We start from the raw sequence: 19,466 nt of genomic DNA, 5'->3' as shown, positions 1-19,466 counted from the left end.
GAGAGCCCCTGTCAGTTTCAGGAGCAGATTCTTGGCAAATCCGTGTGGTGGAGGACAGCTAAGGCAGGGGGAAGGAATGTTGGACTGTGGGAATGCACTAGCAATCCTTTACTCCTTTCTTCTGAAGGTTGACTTTGAGGTGACAATCCCTGGGGAAGGGAAGGATCGAATCTTCAAGGTCTCCATCAAATGGCTAGCTATTGTTAGCTGGCGCATGCTGCATGAGGCCCTTGTCAGTGGCCAGATCCCTGTTCCCTTGGAGTCTGTGCAAGCCCTGGATGTCGCCATGAGGCATCTGGCATCCATGAGGTACTGGGTGTAGTTAGTATCTGGGCTACTAGTCTTGGCAAAACTGCTGTGTGGGGAGGAGGGGAAGAGCACATAATAAAGTCCCACAGTGTATGCCTTTCAAGTAAAACATTTGTTGAAGCCCTGGCATATGCCAAGCAGTATGCATTTACATTTAGGTGTTTAAAGCCTCGGCCCTGTCCCTTATAGATCTCTTTGGACCTCTACCCCATCTGTCCCTGCGGGACAGAGAAAGGATAGACTTGCACAAGGTCAGTCATAAAACCAGTAAAAGATCAGAGCTGGAATTAAAGCCCTGGTGTCCTGCCTTCCAGGCCAGGGCTCCTCCGTGCCCAGGATGCCTCACAGGGTGGGGGCCTGTGCCCGAGGGACCAGTTCTCTGCCTGTCCCTGCCAGGTACACCCCCGTGGGCCGCTCCTTCTTCTCACCGCCTGAGGGCTACTACCACCCGCTGGGGGGTGGGCGCGAGGTCTGGTTCGGCTTTCACCAGTCTGTGCGCCCTGCCATGTGGAAGATGATGCTCAACATTGATGGTGAGTGGGGAGAGCTATGGAGCCAGGGGCACCCTGAGTCCAGTGACCACACTCCCAGCCTCATCCCTCCCAGCTCTGCAACCACACTCCTAGTCTAATCCCTATAGCCCTGGGACCCCTCCCCCACCCCAATACCCTATAAGGAAGAGGGTGTAAAGAGCAGTGCCTCCATTTATTCTGGAAGACCGAACCTGAGCTGAGCTATACCCACCCTGTCCCCACAGTCTCAGCCACTGCCTTCTACAAGGCGCAGCCGGTGATTGAGTTCATGTGTGAGGTGCTGGACATCAGAAACATAGATGAGCAGCCTAAGCCCCTCACGGACTCTCAGCGTGTGCGTTTCACCAAGGAGATCAAAGGTGAGGACCCAACCAGGTGGGGAAGGGAATGGCACTACTTTCTCTTCAGTCCTAAAAGGAGATCCCCTTGGGATATGTTCAGGGGAGAGGCCAAGCCTGGGCACATGAGCAGCCTTTTCCAACCCTGACAAGCAGTGTGTGTGTCCCAGGCCTAAAGGTGGAAGTGACCCACTGTGGACAGATGAAGAGGAAATACCGAGTGTGTAATGTTACCCGCCGCCCTGCCAGCCACCAGACGTGAGTTGACAGGCTGCTGAGCCATACGCTGATATGCCAACATACTCCTTTCGCTCCTTTCCCTTCCCTGACCCCTACCATCCCTAAGGATGAGCCCTGTTTTTGAAGATAAGCTGTGAGAGTTTATCCCTCCTCCAAACTTCCCAGATCCTTGGTACTCTCCTTACCATTTTTACTGCCTTTCCTCTAGAACAAGAGTCTTACCCTGGCTGGTATGTCAGTTCTGTAAGTGTTAGGATCTCTCTCTCACAGCCTGTTACTCCTCCTGAAAAAGAAAGCAGGGCTCCTGGACTAGGCCTTTGGGAAGCTGTCATTGATTCCATCCACCTTCCTGACCTCAGACTACTGGGCTATGAGTGCCTGCTGTGTGTTAGACTTTATGCTTAGCACTAGAAATGCAGATGAGTCAGTTATGGTCTTCAGTGTTGTGGAACTTCTCACATCTTTAGCTTCACTCTGGGAGCCCTGTATTGCCTGTTTTCCCATGAGTGGAAGTGCTCAAAGAGGCTGGATAGGGATGAAGACAAGTCTGGGGCTTCCCATGGTTCTAAGTCTAAAGCGAGGGCATTAAATGCTGAGCTCTGACACTTCCTTCCCCTCCCCCAAACAGGTTTCCCTTGCAGCTGGAGAGTGGACAGACTGTGGAGTGCACAGTGGCACAGTATTTCAAGCAGAAATACAACCTTCAGCTCAAGTATCCCCACCTGCCCTGCCTGCAAGTTGGCCAGGAACAAAAGCATACCTACCTGCCCCTAGAGGTGAGGCTGCCAAGTAATGGCTGGGCTGGAGAACAAGTATTGTACCTGCACACAGATCATCAGAGGTCTCTTCTTCCATTCGTAATCTCTCATTCCCATTTTGAAGTTTGGAAAATTGACATTCTGAGAGGTATGAGGTCATTCAGTGAACTGCAGGCCTCATTCTTAACCTGTTAATTTCTTTTGTTAGATCCTATACTGCTCTCAAGTTCTTTTAGGACTGCCAGGCAGAGGTGAAAGCTGTATTTATGTTTAATAAATAATTAGTTTGTTCAGGACCGAGATTTCAGATATCTACATTCATTTTAATTTTTATTTATCGTACCCTGTCCTGATTTTTAATTTCTCTTAACCTTATCTGGAGCTGGGGATCCTAAATGACCTAGAAATACAAGTATACCTTATTTTCCAGAAAATGGAGATACATTTTAGCTATAATGTGAGTCCTATTCATGTTATCAATGTGATAATTAGTGTGTTTCTGGAACACACTGTGTTTTTTTTTTAATTTAATTTTTTTTTAAGATTTTATTTATTCATGAGAGACACAGAGAGAGAGAGAGGAAGAGAGAGAGGAGAAGCAGGCTCCATGCAGGAAGCCTGATGTGGGACTTAATCCTGGGACTCCAGGATCATGCCCTGGGCCAAAGGCAGGCGCCAAAACGCTGAGCCACCCAGGGATCCCCCATCAGTGTGTTTCTTTTGAAGAAGTTTTAGCCCCAAGATTTGCCATGTTTTTATGCTTTAGCAGACCTTTGAAATCCTGCAATTAAAGAATAATAATATTATTTAAGTCATAGAATACAAATGCAGAACCATTGGGCTGTATTTGATTTGGTATACACTAGCTAAGATGTCTAATGAGAAACCACTGCTGACTTCTTCATTGTTTAGACCAGTACTACTCAAAGTGTGTTCAGTAGACCAACAGCAACAGGCATTACCTAAGTGGAACTTGTTTGACATGTGGAATCTCAGGTTCCACCTAGAACTATTGAGTCAGTAGTTTTTAACAGAATCCAAAGAAGGATTCATGTGAACATTAAATTTGGAGACGCACTAGCCTAGAATAACATCTTACTCTTTGTTCTCATGGCAGGAGTCAGATAGCTGGGACTATAAAGTTCAAGCCTTATGTGAGCTTCTGGGATTTCAGAACTAACCAGAAGGAAATTAGGCTGAGGGGAGATAAGATCCCAAAACCCAAGAACTCTGACTTTAGTTAATAGGTGTCGATGCATGGAAAGTGGGATGAAGACAGTATGTTCTCTTGAGGTGTAAACGGGAGTCCTTAGGGACAACCCCAGCTAAGTAGATGGGCGTTTAGTTAATATTACTGCAAGCTGAGATTTTTTTTAGCAAATTAACATTACTTCTGTTGAAACATTAATTTCCAAGGTGAATAATTTACATAATGACATATTTTTATTCTTATTATCGTTTTTAGAAGGGGGGAGATAGACAATAAATAGATAAATAAGAGAGTGTCAGATAGTTTTAAGTGATAAAAGAATAATAAAAGATTAAGGGGACAAATAAGGGAGGAGGGGATTGGAGAGCCACTTTAGTTATTATGGTCAAGGAAGGCCTCTCTTAGGAGACATTTGAGTCTTAAATTATGAGATAGAAACCACCTTGTAATAACCCAAAGGAAGAGTCTTCCAGGCAGGAGGAAAATAGTAAGTACAAAGGCTCTAAAGCAGTAGGGAGGTTGGATTTTTTAAGATACCCAGAAGGCCATAGTGGCTGGTGTGTGGTATAGGAGGGGGAAAAGTAATAGGGGATGAATTTGGAGAGAGGTGCAGGGTCAAATCATGTAGGCTATTATAGCCAGGTAGGGTTTTTGTTTTGTTTTGTTTTTTAGAATAACTTTATCAAGATAATAGTTCACATACCATAACATTTATCCTCTTAGGAAGTGTACAATTCAGTGGTTTTTAGTATATTCAGAATTGTATAACAATCACTATTATCTAATTCTAAAACATTATGTCATCTCCAAAAGACAACCCATCCCAATAGTAGTCACTTACACTCCTTCTCTCCACCAATCAGCCCTTTGTAATCACTAATCTATTTTTGTCTCTGTGTATTTGTCTATTTTGGACATTTCATATGAATGGAATTATATAATTGTCTTTTTTTGACTGGCACATTCCATTTAGCATAATGTCTTCAAGGCTTATTATATTTTAGCATGTGTCAGAATTTTCTTCCTTTTTAAGGTGAAATAATACTCTGTTGTACACATATTACCACATTTTTTTATCCATTCATTCATTGATTGACAACTTAGGTTGCTTCCTCTTTTTTAGCTATAATAAATAATGCTGCTGTGAATATAGGCGTACAGATATTTGTTCTAATCCCTACTTTCACTACATACTCAGATGTGGATTTACTGAATCGTATCATAATTGTGTGTTTAATTTTTTGTGGAATCACCATATTGTTTTCCACAGTGGCTGTACTATTTCACATTCTTACCAGCAGTGTACAAGGGTTCCATTTTCTCCACATCCCTGCTTTAGTTTTTTTCCTAATGTTGATTCTGTAGCTGAAATCATCTCTCAAGAGTGCTACAACTTTAAGCTGCTTTTAAGAGTACAACCATATAAATTCTAACAATTAAGGATTTTTATTGATTGAATCTGTAATTTGTATATTCTTTGGGATATGGAATTTAAGAGCATGTGAGGTTAAGGGCAGGGTGGTTTTCCTTACCATTGTTCAAAATGAATCTTGGAAATAAAAAATGAACTTTGGAAATTAGAAGGAAAACCAGTACTTAGATAGTGTTGGCCCTATGGGAACAAGTCACATATTTCATTTTCTCTAACCCCTCACAGCAACTTCATAGACAGCCAATGTTTTATCCCATGACTGAAATTAAAGAAGCAGAGTTTCAGAGTAGTTACGAGATCTGCCCAAGGTAAATCACTTGGAAATGGCAAGCGTGGGCTTCAGACTCAAGTCTTTGCAAATTACTGGCACTCTCTACTCTGCCAAAAGGCTTCCCATACCCAGCATTCTGAATATAGTATTTTGGGGAATGGAAGACTTGTTTATCACTAGAAAATCTTTTCTGATCTCCATTGTGTTCTCTTGGGCTCAAAACAGGAATGCATGGCAAGATGTCCCTCACACCAATGAAGGATGCTGTCAGCCAACGGAGACCGTGATTTCTGTGGTCCAAGAGCTTAGTGATCATTTGTAGGTTAGGGCTCAAGTTAAGAGCCATCCCTAGTTCCCCTGGTAGGTTGCAGGGGAGTAACTGAATGCTTGTCATCATTGAAGAGCTAGCTATCTACTACCTTAGGAATCCAGTTTGTGTATCTTGAGTTTTTACTATTCAGAAGAGCTCCATGCTGGGTCCTTTGGTAAATAATAATTTATGTTAGAGTTTACTGTTGACTGTGTTTTAGAACTATTCTCAGTCCTTTAAGTGCTTTATTTTATTTAGTCTCCGAACAACCCTATGAGATTGTTACTGTTCTCCCCAGTTAACATGAGACCTGAGCCCAGATCTGGCTCTGGATCCCAATCTGTTAATGACAGAGTGGCTGTATTGCCTTTCGTATTGCACATGGATATTTTCTAACTTACCTGTCTCTGCACAAGAGATTTTGCAGTCTCCTTCCCAGGGCTGACAGCCAAGATCTCCTCCCTTATTGTGGGGCTCTGGGTACAGGATGGACTGTACTCAAGCCAGAGCTACCTGTCCTTCTCGTTTCCTCAGGTCTGTAACATTGTGGCTGGGCAGCGCTGCATTAAGAAGTTGACCGACAACCAGACTTCGACCATGATAAAGGCTACAGCTAGGTCGGCCCCAGACAGACAGGAGGAGATTAGCCGCCTGGTCAGTAGGGCTGCAGAGAAATGTATGCTTGGTTGCTCAGTCATTGGGGCCCCTGATAGCATAGATGCTTTTCTGCCTTGGCAGGATCCTCAGGAGAACACAAGTCTGGATTTGTTGCCTGGGATTCCATAGGACTGCTCTTGTTTCTTGACCCTGTAGCTACTTGGCTTCCTATTTCTTTTTCCCTCCAGTATTACTTCCCTGTGTTATCCACTCCCACTTACTTCATTTTCCACTTTCCCCCCTTTTTTAGGGCTATTACTTTCCAGCCCCAGCTGCTCTTCAGGGCTTTCTCCTTGGGACCTAGAGGGTGAGCAGTATTGCCAAGCTGCTGCTCCCCTGACATCTCCTTCTTTTATCTTGCAGATGAAGAATGCCAGCTACAACCTAGATCCCTACATCCAGGAATTTGGGATCAAAGTGAAGGATGACATGACGGAGGTGACAGGGCGAGTGCTGCCGGCGCCCATCTTGCAGTACGGCGGCCGGGTGAGCAGGGTCAGGGCCAGACAACATCTCTGGGGCATATGGGAGGGGGAATTGGGTTGTATAGCCAGGGGCTTTTGCCCCTCTACTTACCTGGCTCTACTGAGGCTCACCTGGGCACCCGCTCTTCCTATCCCCAGAATCGGGCCATTGCCACACCTAATCAAGGTGTCTGGGACATGCGAGGGAAGCAGTTCTACAATGGGATTGAGATCAAAGTCTGGGCCATCGCCTGCTTTGCACCCCAAAAACAGTGTCGAGAAGAGGTGCTCAAGTAAGGAGGGTTGGGTTTATGGGTGGAAGGGTGGGAAGGACCCCAGAGCTGCCTACCTTCCCTTACCCACAGGGGGCCAAGATTCAGCTTGTGGTCTCTTCTTTCTGACTCTTGACCTTGCTTCCCTGTGCTTTCTGGCTCAAACTTCTCGCTGTTCCTTTTCTGTCCATCTGTGGTCAGAAATCTCACTAAGGAGCTGTATTTGTGTCAGAGATGATGATTTAGGGCATGAATCTCCTAAGGGAGGCCTGAGTTACTGTTATAATTACTAACATTGGAAATAAATAGTAGTAGTGATGACTATAATGTTAAACCAACATTCTACCTAATTTTTGTTCTCTTCTCTCATCTTCACAGTGAGTAGGTGGTGGTATTTCCATTTTCAGGAGACTGAGACTCAAAGAGTACCTTGTACAAGGTTTGCATATGAAGAAAGTGTCAGAGTTGGGATTGAATCAGATCTGAGGCTTCAAAGCTTGTATTCCTCATTGGAAACAAAAGCTCAGTTGGTTCTCTGAGCTGTCCTCTCCCATACACAGAATTTGTTCATTCAGGTCCAAGTGACTTGAATTAGATGAACAGGAGTTGTAAGGGCCTCTTAGCTACCTGAGGCTGAGGGGCTAGGAATAGATGACAACAATGAAGAAAATAGTAGAGCCAAATGGTTTAAAGGAGCATGTTAGGGGAGTAATGGTCTTGAGTGAATGAATGAATAGTAAAGAAATAACTGACCCCCTGCAGTCTTTTTTTAATTGAGATGTTCCAAATACCGCAAAATTAACCCCCCTAAGTGTACAGTTGAGTAAGTAGTTCGCGTAGTCTTTTGAAGTGATGTCTTCTTATTCTCTCTGGATCCAGAGTAGGATCAGTGCACACCTAGGCTGAGGAAAAGTTGGTGGAGCTGACCACTTTGGGTATTGATGAGGATAACAGCTGTGTGTCCTGGCAGGTTCAGCTGGTCTTGGGGTTTTTATAAGAATTAGTTACAGGATCAGCACCTGATGATTGTGGGAATTCTGACTGCCCTCCCTGTGCATCTCTCCTGTCCCTCCACAGACCCACAACTACCACCATCACACTTCTGGTTTCTTTCAAATGAGTTCCTTTTGTCCCTTTCCTGGGTTTGGGGGGTTTTACCGCCATTTAGGTCATGCCACTCGTAGCCTTGACCTACTATTGAAGAACTGGTCCTTAGCAATATTGGAAAGGCTCCCAGCCATCCGCCTTTGTGTCAGCTTGCTGGTAGCTCTGTTCCCTGTGTGCTTCTCTCTTATTCCCAGGTTCTTTCCCTGTTCAGTTCTCTTGAGAAACAATCCATTGTTTTAGCTTTTTTGGGGTACAGAAACTGATAAACCTAGAATCTTGGAGTTGTGAGTCTGTTCATCAGTGATCCCCAGATGCAAGGAATAAGAATATGACTTGTTCACCTGGGTCAGTGGTACTGAGTTAGATTGTTTGGTTCTGGGCTAAAGATTAAAATCTGGGAGTCTTCAGGTATGGCCGTGGATGAGATTGTCCAGGGAGAATGTACATAGTGAACAGAGGCTGAGAGTAAGAACTGAGAGAAACTGGAAATAGAATGAAGTTCCTACAGGTGTGTGAGGGGATGGGCTCCAGAGCACAGGAAAAGGCATCCTCTAGTGAGACAGGGAGAAGTGAAGATGACTGTGGAGGTGGAGAAATTGGTAATTGGGATTGGATGAAGTCCTAGGGTCCTCAGAATTTTCCTTCTGGCTAAAGAAATTCTCTTACCTCAACTGTATCACGTTTAGGAGAGGATTTCAAAATCTTGCCCATTCTAGACTTCTTTCAACACCTGGCCCCCAGCACAGGACACAGCATGCCAAGTGTGATCTAGTGGAGAGAGAAAATTGGGAATACCACTTCCTTTGCAGTAGAGACCCACTTAACTAAATTTGACTGATTAAATTTGTTGTTCCTTTATATCCTCCAGCCTCATTCTATTCCTCTTTTCGGATGCAGCCACTGTCATGAAATGTGACCTTCCATATAATTTATATGTTTTATATACCTACATACAAATGATTTATAAGATTTTTAAAAGATTTTTTAAAAATTATTTATTTATTTATGATAGTCACACACAGAGAGAGAGAGAGAGGCAGAGACATAGGCAGAGGGAGAAGCAGGCTCCATGCACCGGGAGCCCGACGTGGGATTCGATCCCGGGTCTCCAGGATCACGCCCTGGGCCAAAGGCAGGCGCTAAACCGCTGCGCCACCCAGGGATCCCAATTTTTAAAAGATTTATTTACTTATTTTAGAGAAAGAGAGAGCCCACTGGGTGGGAGGAGGGTGCCAGGGCAGAGGGAGAGGGAGAGAGAAGCCCAAGCAGACTCCAAAGCTGAGTATGGAGCCTGACTCCAGGCTTGACCCTACAGCCTGAGCCAAAACCAAGAGTCAGATATTCAACTGACTGTGCCACCGAGGCACCCCTTAAGAGATTTTACATTTTACACAACAGTATCATATTGTATTTATCTTGTGTTTGCCTTTTTTATTATTTATTTATTTATTTATTTATTTATTTATTTATTTGTAGTAAATATTTGACGAAATATTTTCTTACTACATAGACTTTTGAATCTATCATTTTGGTATTTATATGCTATAAAATGTCCCCTAGATAATTGCTTTTATTCTCTATTTGTGTATTGCTTTTAATCTAAATGTATGATTTTCACAAGTTAAATTTCCTGCTGTTCATTTCAGTCTGTCATCATATTTATATAGCTTGATTTCTTAAATCTACTACTGTATGTGTACCCTTTCTTCCAACTTTGTCTTCCTTTCCTAGGGTAAAGCCCTAAAGCCAAAGGAAAAAAGCTTTGTTTAATTATTTGCTCTTAGGAGGGCACCTAGGTGGCTCAATCCATTAAACCATTTGCCTTCAGCTCTGGGTCATGATCCTGGAGCCCTGGGATGGAGCCCCAGGTCAGCTCCCTGCTCAGTGGAAACTAATTCTCCCTCTCCTCTTCTTACCGCTCATGCTTGCATGCTCTCTTTCATATAAAATCCTAATTTTTTTTTTTCTCTTTGCTGTTAGGCTACAAAGAATCAGCCTAACAGGAGAAGAGGGAGCTGATTTTTACTGAGCACTTCCTGTGTTCTGATCACTGTTGGAGCTTATTTTAATATGAGCAGAGACCTTTCTCTCAGGCATTTGCCTGTTGCTACAGACTTCGTGCACAGGAATCAGCTACTTGAGTGGGACAAGGGAGGGACTCAGAATTCCCACAGGTCCCTTCCCTTGGCTCTCTGCCTGTACCATTGAATACTTAGCAAGCTTGATTTTGTCCTTCTCAACTTTTAAATGTGGTTTTTTATATTGGCTGTGATCATGTCTCATTTATCTCAGAATGTCTCAGTGGCTATCATAGTGCTAGGTACCTAAAATGGAGGCATTTGTTCAGAAGAATTAAAGTGGGACTCATTATCTCCTGTCATGACCATACTTGTGCTGCAGGAACTTCACAGACCAGCTGCGGAAGATTTCCAAGGATGCAGGGATGCCCATCCAGGGCCAGCCTTGCTTCTGCAAATACGCACAGGGGGCAGACAGCGTGGAGCCCATGTTCCGGCATCTCAAGAACACCTACTCAGGGCTGCAGCTCATTATCGTCATCCTGCCAGGGAAGACGCCAGTGTATGGTACAGTTCTCTGGGGACAATGATAATGAAGATAGGACTCCCTGGAGGGTCCTGTGGGTTCTTTGCTCTAGTCAGAGTTCTTCCTTAACGTCGGTATTCCTTTTGAAGGAGAAATATTAGCCCGTGTGAGCCATTGAGTTATCCCAGGTTGCGCTTACCTGCTCACACTCCATCCTAGTAACATTTACTGGGGTCCTCTATGTGCTGGTCTTAATGCCAGGCTAAGCTGAGCCAAACACAGATATGGGTCAGTCCAGATTCCTTCCTACCCCTAGGAGGGTGTAGGACATTGTGCAGTATACTCAGGCAGAAATTGTGGTGGTTCTAGAAGTTGTCTGTTGCTTGGGAATGACTTGGACTTTCCGAGAAGTTTTCTTTTTCTCCCACTTTTAAGAGTAGGTCCGACTACATATATATATGTATATATATATATATATACATATATATATGGCTCAATTCTTTTACTGTTTTCCCAGCACCTCTCCTGTTTGAAAGAAAGAGGTGTCCCTCCACTTTCCTGGTTCAACCCATATATGCTCTTGTTCCCATCTCATCCTGCCACTTGTGGGACTTCGTACCCTTTATCCCTCAAACTTGTTCAGATTCCCCATCCAAGAGAATGTTACCAGTCAGGCCATCTCCTTTACTTTTTGTCTTCTTATTTTTTTGTTTTTCTTCATCATACTTTTTGAAAGAGTTCTCCACATTTTCTAGACCCACTTCCTCACTAGCTGCTTACTCCTTTCATCTGTCTTACCTCTGACTTTCTCTGAAACTTCACCCACAGAGACCCATCGGTGACCTTTCTCACTTCTCTTGATTTTCTCTGTCTCGTTTTATTTTGTCATTACCAGATACGCTTGGTATTTTCCAGGTCTCTATACCCTGCCTTCTCTATCTTTATATTCTAGTGAAATTTTCATTTATTTCAGTTGCTTAAAGTCATCACCTCTTATTAATATGTTATAATGTATTATTAAATCTTGGTCCAACCCTTGACCTCTGCCACTCCCATCTGTCCCTTTGACCTTTCTTCCTTCTATAAGCATTTATTTATCACTTACTATGTGTGAAACACTATGCTAGGTCCTAAATACATTGGTGAAGAAAACAGATGTAGTCTCTGCTCTTATGATGTGTTTTGGTGGGCAACTCTTTTTTTTCCCCTACCCTTCCCCCCCCCCCACCCCTGGACAACTCTTTAGTAGCTTCTTTTCTGTCTTTATTAGTAAGCTTTTGTCTTTACGTCTTCTGTATTTGGCATTGTAATTGCTTCTGGGTACCTTCTCCCAAACTCTGGAGGCAGTCTGTGTTCTCTTTACTCCATCTTCACCTTCTTCTTTTTTACAGTCTTAAGATATATTCTCTTGAATAAGAAAGATTTCTCATTTACTGGATGAGACCTTTTGTGACTACTCCCCCAAAAAACTTCATTGGATGAATTCACAAAATAACAATTTTTCAGGGCCCTGATCTTAATTAAACCTTTTCAGCTTTATCTTGTATTGTCCCTTTGCCACATATACTGGAAACATCACTTGTTCTGGAATTAGAAAGAAATGGATTTTAGTCCTGGCTATGCCAGTTTATTAATACAAATTAGCTAACCTTTCTGAGTCATGGATTAATTATATAACAAGCAACATCTAACCCAGTGCCTGGCACATCGGAGATACTTTACATGCTTATTTTTTTGCCTGTGCTTTCTAGTCTCTGGCTTTGCTTACATCATTTGCCTTTTTCTAGAATATCTTAAGTAATCTTCTTCTTATTGCCCATATTGCCCTTAAAATTCTATCCATCAGGCCTCAATCTAAATATACTTATTTCTGGAAGCCATCTTTTACCATCCTACCTAGAGGATAAATCTTTCCAGATTCCTTTGGAAATTTTATCAGGCTGTTGATCAGTTGCTGCCTTCTTTGATATTATTTTGAGAGTCGAGTAGATCTTTTGCTCTGAAACCTTCTTCCATCTGCACGTATGAATCTAAGGTAAAGCCTTCCACTGAAGTCATATTCAGTAATTGATAATGGAGAGAAGTTGATTAACCTCCAATCCATGTCTCTAGGCCTTTAATCGATATCCTTGGATGCAAACTAAGGATACTTTTTAGAACTGCTTTGAGTAATTATCCACATTTCTAGTTCCTTTCATTAAAGGGAGAATCCATTATTGGCTTACCTGGGGAGTACCTTACTTTGCAGTATGCCTGAGGAAGGCAGTGCTCACTTAGAGATTTCCCCACCCTGGGCTCAGTGATGCTTTACCTCTGTCAAGTTTTAACCTTGATCAGGACCTTGGGTTTCTTCTACTTACATTCTCTTCCTTGACTATATACCACTTGGACAATGAAGACAGTTGCCTAGGAATTAAGCCAGCAGATTAGAAGAATCTAACTGCTCCTCTTACGACCCTTACCTTGCCTTCTTGGAGGCCAAACAGAGCAAGATCCAGTTGCATTGTGGTTGCCCTGAGAGTGTAGAAGGGGACAGTGTCACATTTGTCCATTTCGAATCTGGTGCCATATCTCACCCTGTGCTTTATATTTAACTCTTTCCTCTCCACTAAATCGGTACTATTATCCTTTTTTAAAAATGTAGACTTTTTATTGTAGTATACATCTAGAAATCTAGAGTATCTAGAGTTCAGTTCTGTGAATTTTTACAAAAAGTCACAGCAGGGTGACCAGTACCCAGTTTTGGGAGCAAAACATGACCACCACCTCAGGCTTCTAGTCACTACAGCTTCCTATCAGTGGTAATCACTTTTGGCTTTTAGTGCCATAGATTCATTTTGACAGTCTTTGAACTTTATGTAAATGAATCATTTATTATGTACTTTTGGTGTGTCTGGCTTTCACTCAACATTATGTTTGTGAGTTCATCCATGTTTGTTTAGTTTGTTACATAATGTTAACATTATGTAACATAATTTAGATGTGTTTATCCATTCTACTATCAATGCAGATTTGTGTTGTTTCCAGCTTTTACTGTTTTTTTTTTTTTGCTTTTACTGTTTTAAATAATGCCTCTGCATATATTCTTATACATACTGTTTGAGCATATATATTTTCATTTCCATTGGTTGTATACCTAGGAGGAATTTTGATTATATAGTTTACACTTCTACCAGCATTGTATGTGAATTATAGATGCTTTACTCTTACCAAATTTGGTATTGTTTCTTTCATTTTAGCCATTTTTATGGTGTCTAGTGGTACTGTTTTGTGCTTTTTGTGTGTGTGTTCCTTTTTTTAAATTTTATTTAAGATTTTATTTATTTATTCATGAGAGACACAGAGAGAGGCAGAGACATAGGCGGAGGGAGAAGCAGGTTCCTCGCAGGGAGCCCAACGTGGAACTCGATCCCAGGACCCTGGGACCATGCCCTGAGCCAAAGGCAGATGCTCAACTGCTGATCCACCAGGGCGTCCCATGTGTTGTGCTTTTAATAGAATTTCTCTGATGATTAATAAAGTTTGGTGTCTTTTTATATGTTTATTGGCCATTTCACTAGGCTCCTTTGTAAAGTGCCTGTTCAAGTCTTTCCCTTTTCTTTTTGTTGCCTTAACTACCTTTTTCTTACTGATTTATAGGTGATTGATTTCTTACTGATTTATAATTCCTTTATTTAATATGTATGCGTATTATATATACATACAGAAGATATACATACATATATCTTCTCTGTGACTTGCCTTTTTACTTTCTTAATGGGAGTCTTTTGTTGAACAGAAATTTAAAATTTTAATGTACTCCAATTTGTATAATATTTTTTCTTTATGATTAGTAATTTCTGTGTCCTTTTTAAGAAATCCCAAGATCGTAAGATAGTAGTCTATGTTTTCTTTTAAATAAATGTATGTATGTGTTTTGACCTTTCACATTTAGAATTCGTCTGTCTCTTCCAGAAACTCTTGCTTTCTCTGTCCCCTGGCAGTGGTTCTTCTGCTTGTGCAAAGCTTAGAATCTCAGCCTCTTGTCCACATCTAGAATTAGCAAAAAGCAGCTGCAGAAGATAGCTCAACTTGGTGAGATTCTCTTCCTCTCTGGAGTTTTTGTCTCTTTAGTTCTTGTCTCAGCACCTCTCTGCTGCCTTCAAAAGATGATTTCTGTATTTTGTCTGGCTTTTCTGAATTTTATCTGCAGAGGCATTGGTTGGCCACTAACTACTCTGTCTCTCTTGATAGTGGAAATGATCCTTTAAGCTTTTTAAATATGTTCAGGTCTCTCTCATCGAAAACATACTAAATCTTTCATTGATCCCACATCTCCACCTTGGCACTTTGTTTTTTTTTTTTTTTTTTTTTTTTTAATTTTTATTTATTTATGATAGGCACACAGTGAGAGAGAGAGAGGCAGAGACACAGGCAGAGGGAGAAGCAGGCTCCATGCACCTGGAGCCCGACGTGGGATTCGATCCCGGGTCTCCAGTATCGCGCCCTGGGCCAAAGGCAGGCGCCAAACCGCTGCGCCACCCAGGGATCCCCACCTTGGCACTTTGTATCAGCAAAATAGTTTTTGCCTCTAAACATTAATTTCTTCTGTAATGATAAATTCAAAGGATATCTCTGGGGCACGTGGGTGGCTCAGTCAGCTAAGTGTCTGACTCTTGATCTCAGCCCAGGTCTTGATCTCACCATCATGAGTTTAAGCCCTGCATTAGGGCTTCATGATGGGCATAGAGGCTACTAAAAAAACAAAACAAAGGACATTTCTAGTCCTTATTTTACTAGATCTCTTAGTAGCATTTGACTTAGTTGAACACTTGTTCCTTGAAACTCTCATTTTCCTTGGTGTTCATGATACAACTCTGTCTTCCTCCTAGTTCTCTGGATATTTCTCTTTTGCAGACTCATCTTCTTAATTGTTCTGCAAATGCTGGAGGTTCCTCAAGATTCAGGTCTAAGCCTTCCTCCTTTCAGCTGTTCTCTTCCTTGATGATCTCATCAAGATCATGCCTTTAATTACCCTCTGTACAAAATATCTAACACATTTGCATGTCCTTTCAGACTGCTTTTGCACTTTAAACTACTATTCTCATTACCTAATTGACATCCTCACTGGGATAACCAAAAAGCACTTCAAACTCAAAAGGTTTCAAAATAATTTATGACCTGTTTTATTACAAAAGCTAGAAACTTGAAATTTATCCATAAAAATTCTTTTTATCATCTCTGAGTCCCTTAAATCTCTATTGAACCTGTTTGTTTCTTTCTATCTTAAGTAACTGTCTTCTTAGTATAAGCAACCCTCAGTTCTTGCTTAGGTCAGTCTGATAGCCACATTCTTTCTCTTACACCATGGTTCCTTTACTTTCCCTTTTTTTTTTTTTTAATAATAAATTTATTTTTTATTGGTGTTCAATTTGTCCTTTACTTTCCTTTTTAGTTACTTTGGCTTTTCAGTTTCTCTATCTCTCTCTCTCTCTCTCTCTCTCTCAAAATTTTTTTAAGATTTTATTTATTCATGAGAGACAGAGAGAGATAGAGAGGCAAAGACACAGGCAGAGGGAGAAGCAGGCTCCATGCAGGAGGGAGCCCGACATGGGTCTCGATCCCGAGTCTCCAGGATCACGCCTTGGGCTGAAGGTGGCGCTAAACCACTGAGCCACCCGGGCTACCCAGCTTTTCAGTTTCTCAAGCAGAACTCCTATCAGAGTGCATTTTTGCATCCGTTCCCTCTGGTTGGAATGCTCTCCCAACTCCACCCCTCTTCTAATGATTTTCCACCACTGGGTTTCATTTTTATCATTATTTAGTCCTTTCCTGGCTGGGTTATTATCCCCTGATATATGCTCTCATACCTTCATGAAGTTTTTTATTGTAGCATTTATCATTGTTGTACTTCTCATGATTTTTAGATTAGTCACTAGACAGTAACCACTATGATTAGGGACTCTATGTTTCTGGTTATCACTGTATTCTTACCTTCTTATATCCTGCCTGACATCTAATCGGCATTCAGTAAATATTTGTTGAACGCACTAATTACTTCTCTCCCTGCTTATAGCTGAAGTGAAACGTGTTGGAGATACACTTTTGGGAATGGCTACACAGTGTGTGCAAGTGAAGAATGTGGTCAAGACCTCGCCTCAGACTCTATCCAACCTCTGCCTGAAGATCAATGTCAAACTTGGTGGCATTAACAACATCCTAGTCCCACACCAGCGGTATGATCTCTGTTGCCCACTTGCCCCGTCAAGCAAGGTACCATGTTGGGGATTGTCAAAACGATAGGACTCTGGCCAGGCAGAGTGAATCAGACACAAGGGAGAGATGACCAAAATGGGTACTAGATGGTGCCAGGAAGAGAAGATCCAACTCCTCACCATTTGTTTTCTCTTCTTTGTTTAGCTCTGCCGTCTTTCAACAGCCAGTGATATTCCTGGGAGCAGATGTTACACACCCCCCAGCAGGGGATGGGAAAAAACCTTCTATCACAGCAGTGAGTGATACTCTCCAGCTTCTTCTTAAGGTTCTCATTTTAGCTCTGAGCTTCGAAGACTGCACATAATATCCTTGCCTCAGCTCTGATGCTTGACCCTTCATAAAAACTTTTTTTCCAGCTGATCATCCCCATTAACCACTCCCTTGGTATCTTCATTAAACTAACTCTGTATGGTATCTGTTTTTCAGAGAGAGCAGTGAGAGTGTAGGCGGTGGCCAGAGACTTTGACCAGTCTCCATCACTCTTGCTCTGTGTTCAAATTTCTCTCTCTCTCTCCATGCCCACTTTTGGGATATAGGAAAGACCATATCTCTTCTCTGAAATCCTTTTTAACGTGGTTACCTAGTTGCTGGGACTGACTGTTCTTTCCTCTTCCCCATCCCTACCCCTGATCCATCTAATAGATTAGTTGTCTTTCCAATCCCTCTCTAGCTTCTCTGCTCCCCATCCCTAGGGGCTTCTGAATTGCTAGGGATCAGGCCTTTCTTCCCACTTCTCTTTTCTCAACCCTCACATTTCTCTAGGCAAACGGGGCTAATCACAGTAAATGCAGGTAAATACTATGCTATGCTTATCCTTGTTTTCCTTGTGGCCGTCCATCCTAGGCTCTGGCCACGTCCCCTTTGAAAATGATATTACTCCTACCTCCTGCAGGAACACTCTTCATTGTGATTACTGGGTAGATTAGTACTTAAATTGAGAAAAGGACAAACTTGTAGCTCTTTGAGTTGGTAGTGCCAGACCTTCACATTACCCTCCTGCAAGGGGTAAGAAAATCGAACTTACCAAGTACTTACTGTGGGCTAGGTCTTATGCAAGGTGTTTTATTTTTTTTAATTTAATTTTATAGAAGATTTTACTTATTTTTTCATGAGAGACACAGAGAGAGGCAGAGACATAGGTGGAGGGAGAAGCAGGCTCCCCGCAGGGAGCCCAATGCAGGATTCGATCCCAGAACTCTGGGATCATGCCCTGAGCCAAAGGCAGATGCTCACCCATGAGCCACCCAGGCATCCCTGCAAGGAGTAGCACTGTAAGCAGGTGGCATTCTTATCTATTTGAGAGGAAAAAGAAGATCAGATGGATTAAATAACTTCTGCATGCATGATAGAGATTGAAACCAGGACTCATTGTATCCAAAACCCTACTAATTTGATTGCATAGTTTTCTTGCTAAGAAGCCTTCCCCAAATCCACATCCTAACAGTGTTGGGAGGGTGGAAGTTCTGGAGGCTGATCCTGCCTCTTTGATTGTTAGGTGGTAGGCAGTATGGATGCCCACCCCAGCCGTTACTGTGCTACTGTGCGGGTGCAGCGACCCCGGCAGGAGATCATTGAAGACTTATCCTACATGGTGCGTGAGCTGCTCATCCAGTTCTACAAGTCTACCCGCTTCAAGCCTACCCGCATCATCTTCTACCGAGATGGGGTTCCTGAAGGCCAGCTCCCCCAGGTAGGGCCCAAAGTAGGTGAAGAAAACCTTCACATTGGGGCCAAAGGGCCTAATGGGTGCAGAGAGTACTGCTCCCTTTTTTAAAGCTATTGGCATTGGGAGGTGGTACTTTGAGAGCTTTGCTAAATGGCAGTAAGGCCTAGGATGGTCCCTAGAATTTATAGTTCCTTTTTTTTTTTTTTTAAGATCTTATTTATTTGAGATAGAGACAGAGCACGAGTAGGGGGAGTGATAGAGGGAAAAGGAGAAGCAGGCTCCCCACCGAGAAGGGAGCCTGATGTGGGATTTGATCCCAGGGCCCCAGGATCATGACCGGAACCAAAAGCAGATACTTAACTGAATGAGCCACCCAGGTGCTCCTAGGATTTGTAGTTGACAAGTTCCTACATAGGTGATGCTGCTGGTTGGAGGTCACACTTTGAGAATTACTGCTGTTGAGCTTCCTTCAGAATGTTCCTCCTATTCTTTGTCCCTGCCAAGTCTTCATATTCTGTTGTTCAGAGTATATAATGAACTGGTTTCCTTGACTACCACTTAATATTAATACAGCTGTTATTTATTGAGCACCTCTTATGTACTATGAATTGTGGTAAGCACTTCATATGTGTTCTACTTAATGGTTAGAAAAACTCTATGAAATAATAATTATCCCATTTGACAGATGATGAAACTTGAGGCTTGGAAATGTTAAATGATATCTTCAGTGTCAACCAAGCTAAACAATGGTGGAACTGGGATTCAGACAAATTGGTGTGATTTGAGTTTATGCTCTCATCCATTTCTCAGTTTTCTCTAAGTCATCCAGTCTTCCCTAAAACAGCAGACAAATTTATACTATCATTTTTCTGTTCAGGAATGTCTAGTAGCTTCACATAGTCTTGGGATAAAATTCAAACTGCTTAGCAAAGCAATCAGGAGTTATTAAGCCCCTACTAGGTTTTTTATACTTTTACTTAATTAATCTGTTACACTTTTCACAACAGTTTTGTGAGGCTAACTTTAGTAGATGTGGAGAAAATGAGACTTAGGAGGTTAAGCAGCTTGCTAATAGGAATATAACTGAATAAAGCTTGGGT

At 42.3% G+C, this 19,466-nt stretch overlaps 1 protein-coding gene across 6 annotated transcripts in view; it reads left to right on the top strand.

The window, feature by feature from the left end:
* LOC140602452 (protein argonaute-1) overlaps positions 1–19,466 on the top strand; it is a 35,599-nt gene that overhangs the window by 8,988 nt on the left and 7,145 nt on the right. For 3 of the 6 annotated variants that reach the window (XR_012005405.1, XM_072771965.1, XM_072771968.1), the window contains exons 4-15: positions 128–309; positions 706–842; positions 1,067–1,201; positions 1,351–1,438; positions 2,049–2,196; positions 5,936–6,055; positions 6,422–6,553; positions 6,682–6,815; positions 10,302–10,486; positions 16,501–16,660; positions 16,845–16,935; positions 18,196–18,390. Coding sequence is in view for 5 of the 6 variants with exons in the window: in XM_072771965.1 (XP_072628066.1) it covers positions 128–309; positions 706–842; positions 1,067–1,201; positions 1,351–1,438; positions 2,049–2,196; positions 5,936–6,055; positions 6,422–6,553; positions 6,682–6,815; positions 10,302–10,486; positions 16,501–16,660; positions 16,845–16,935; positions 18,196–18,390 (1,707 nt within the window). In the remaining variant the exon portion in view is untranslated. Of the gene's footprint in view, positions 1–127; positions 310–623; positions 843–1,066; positions 1,202–1,350; positions 1,439–2,048; positions 2,197–5,935; positions 6,056–6,421; positions 6,554–6,681; positions 6,816–10,301; positions 10,487–16,500; positions 16,661–16,844; positions 16,936–18,195; positions 18,391–19,466 lie in introns of those variants that run through there. The other 3 variants (XM_072771966.1, XM_072771969.1, XM_072771967.1) reach the window with 3 other exon arrangements.

The sequence above is a fragment of the Canis lupus genome, chromosome 13 (assembly GCF_048164855.1).
Source record: "Canis lupus baileyi chromosome 13, mCanLup2.hap1, whole genome shotgun sequence".
In the NCBI taxonomy this organism is placed as follows: Eukaryota; Metazoa; Chordata; class Mammalia; order Carnivora; family Canidae; genus Canis; species Canis lupus.
Note: the sequence above shows the minus strand (reverse complement) of the source record. Positions and strands in the feature narration are given on the sequence as shown.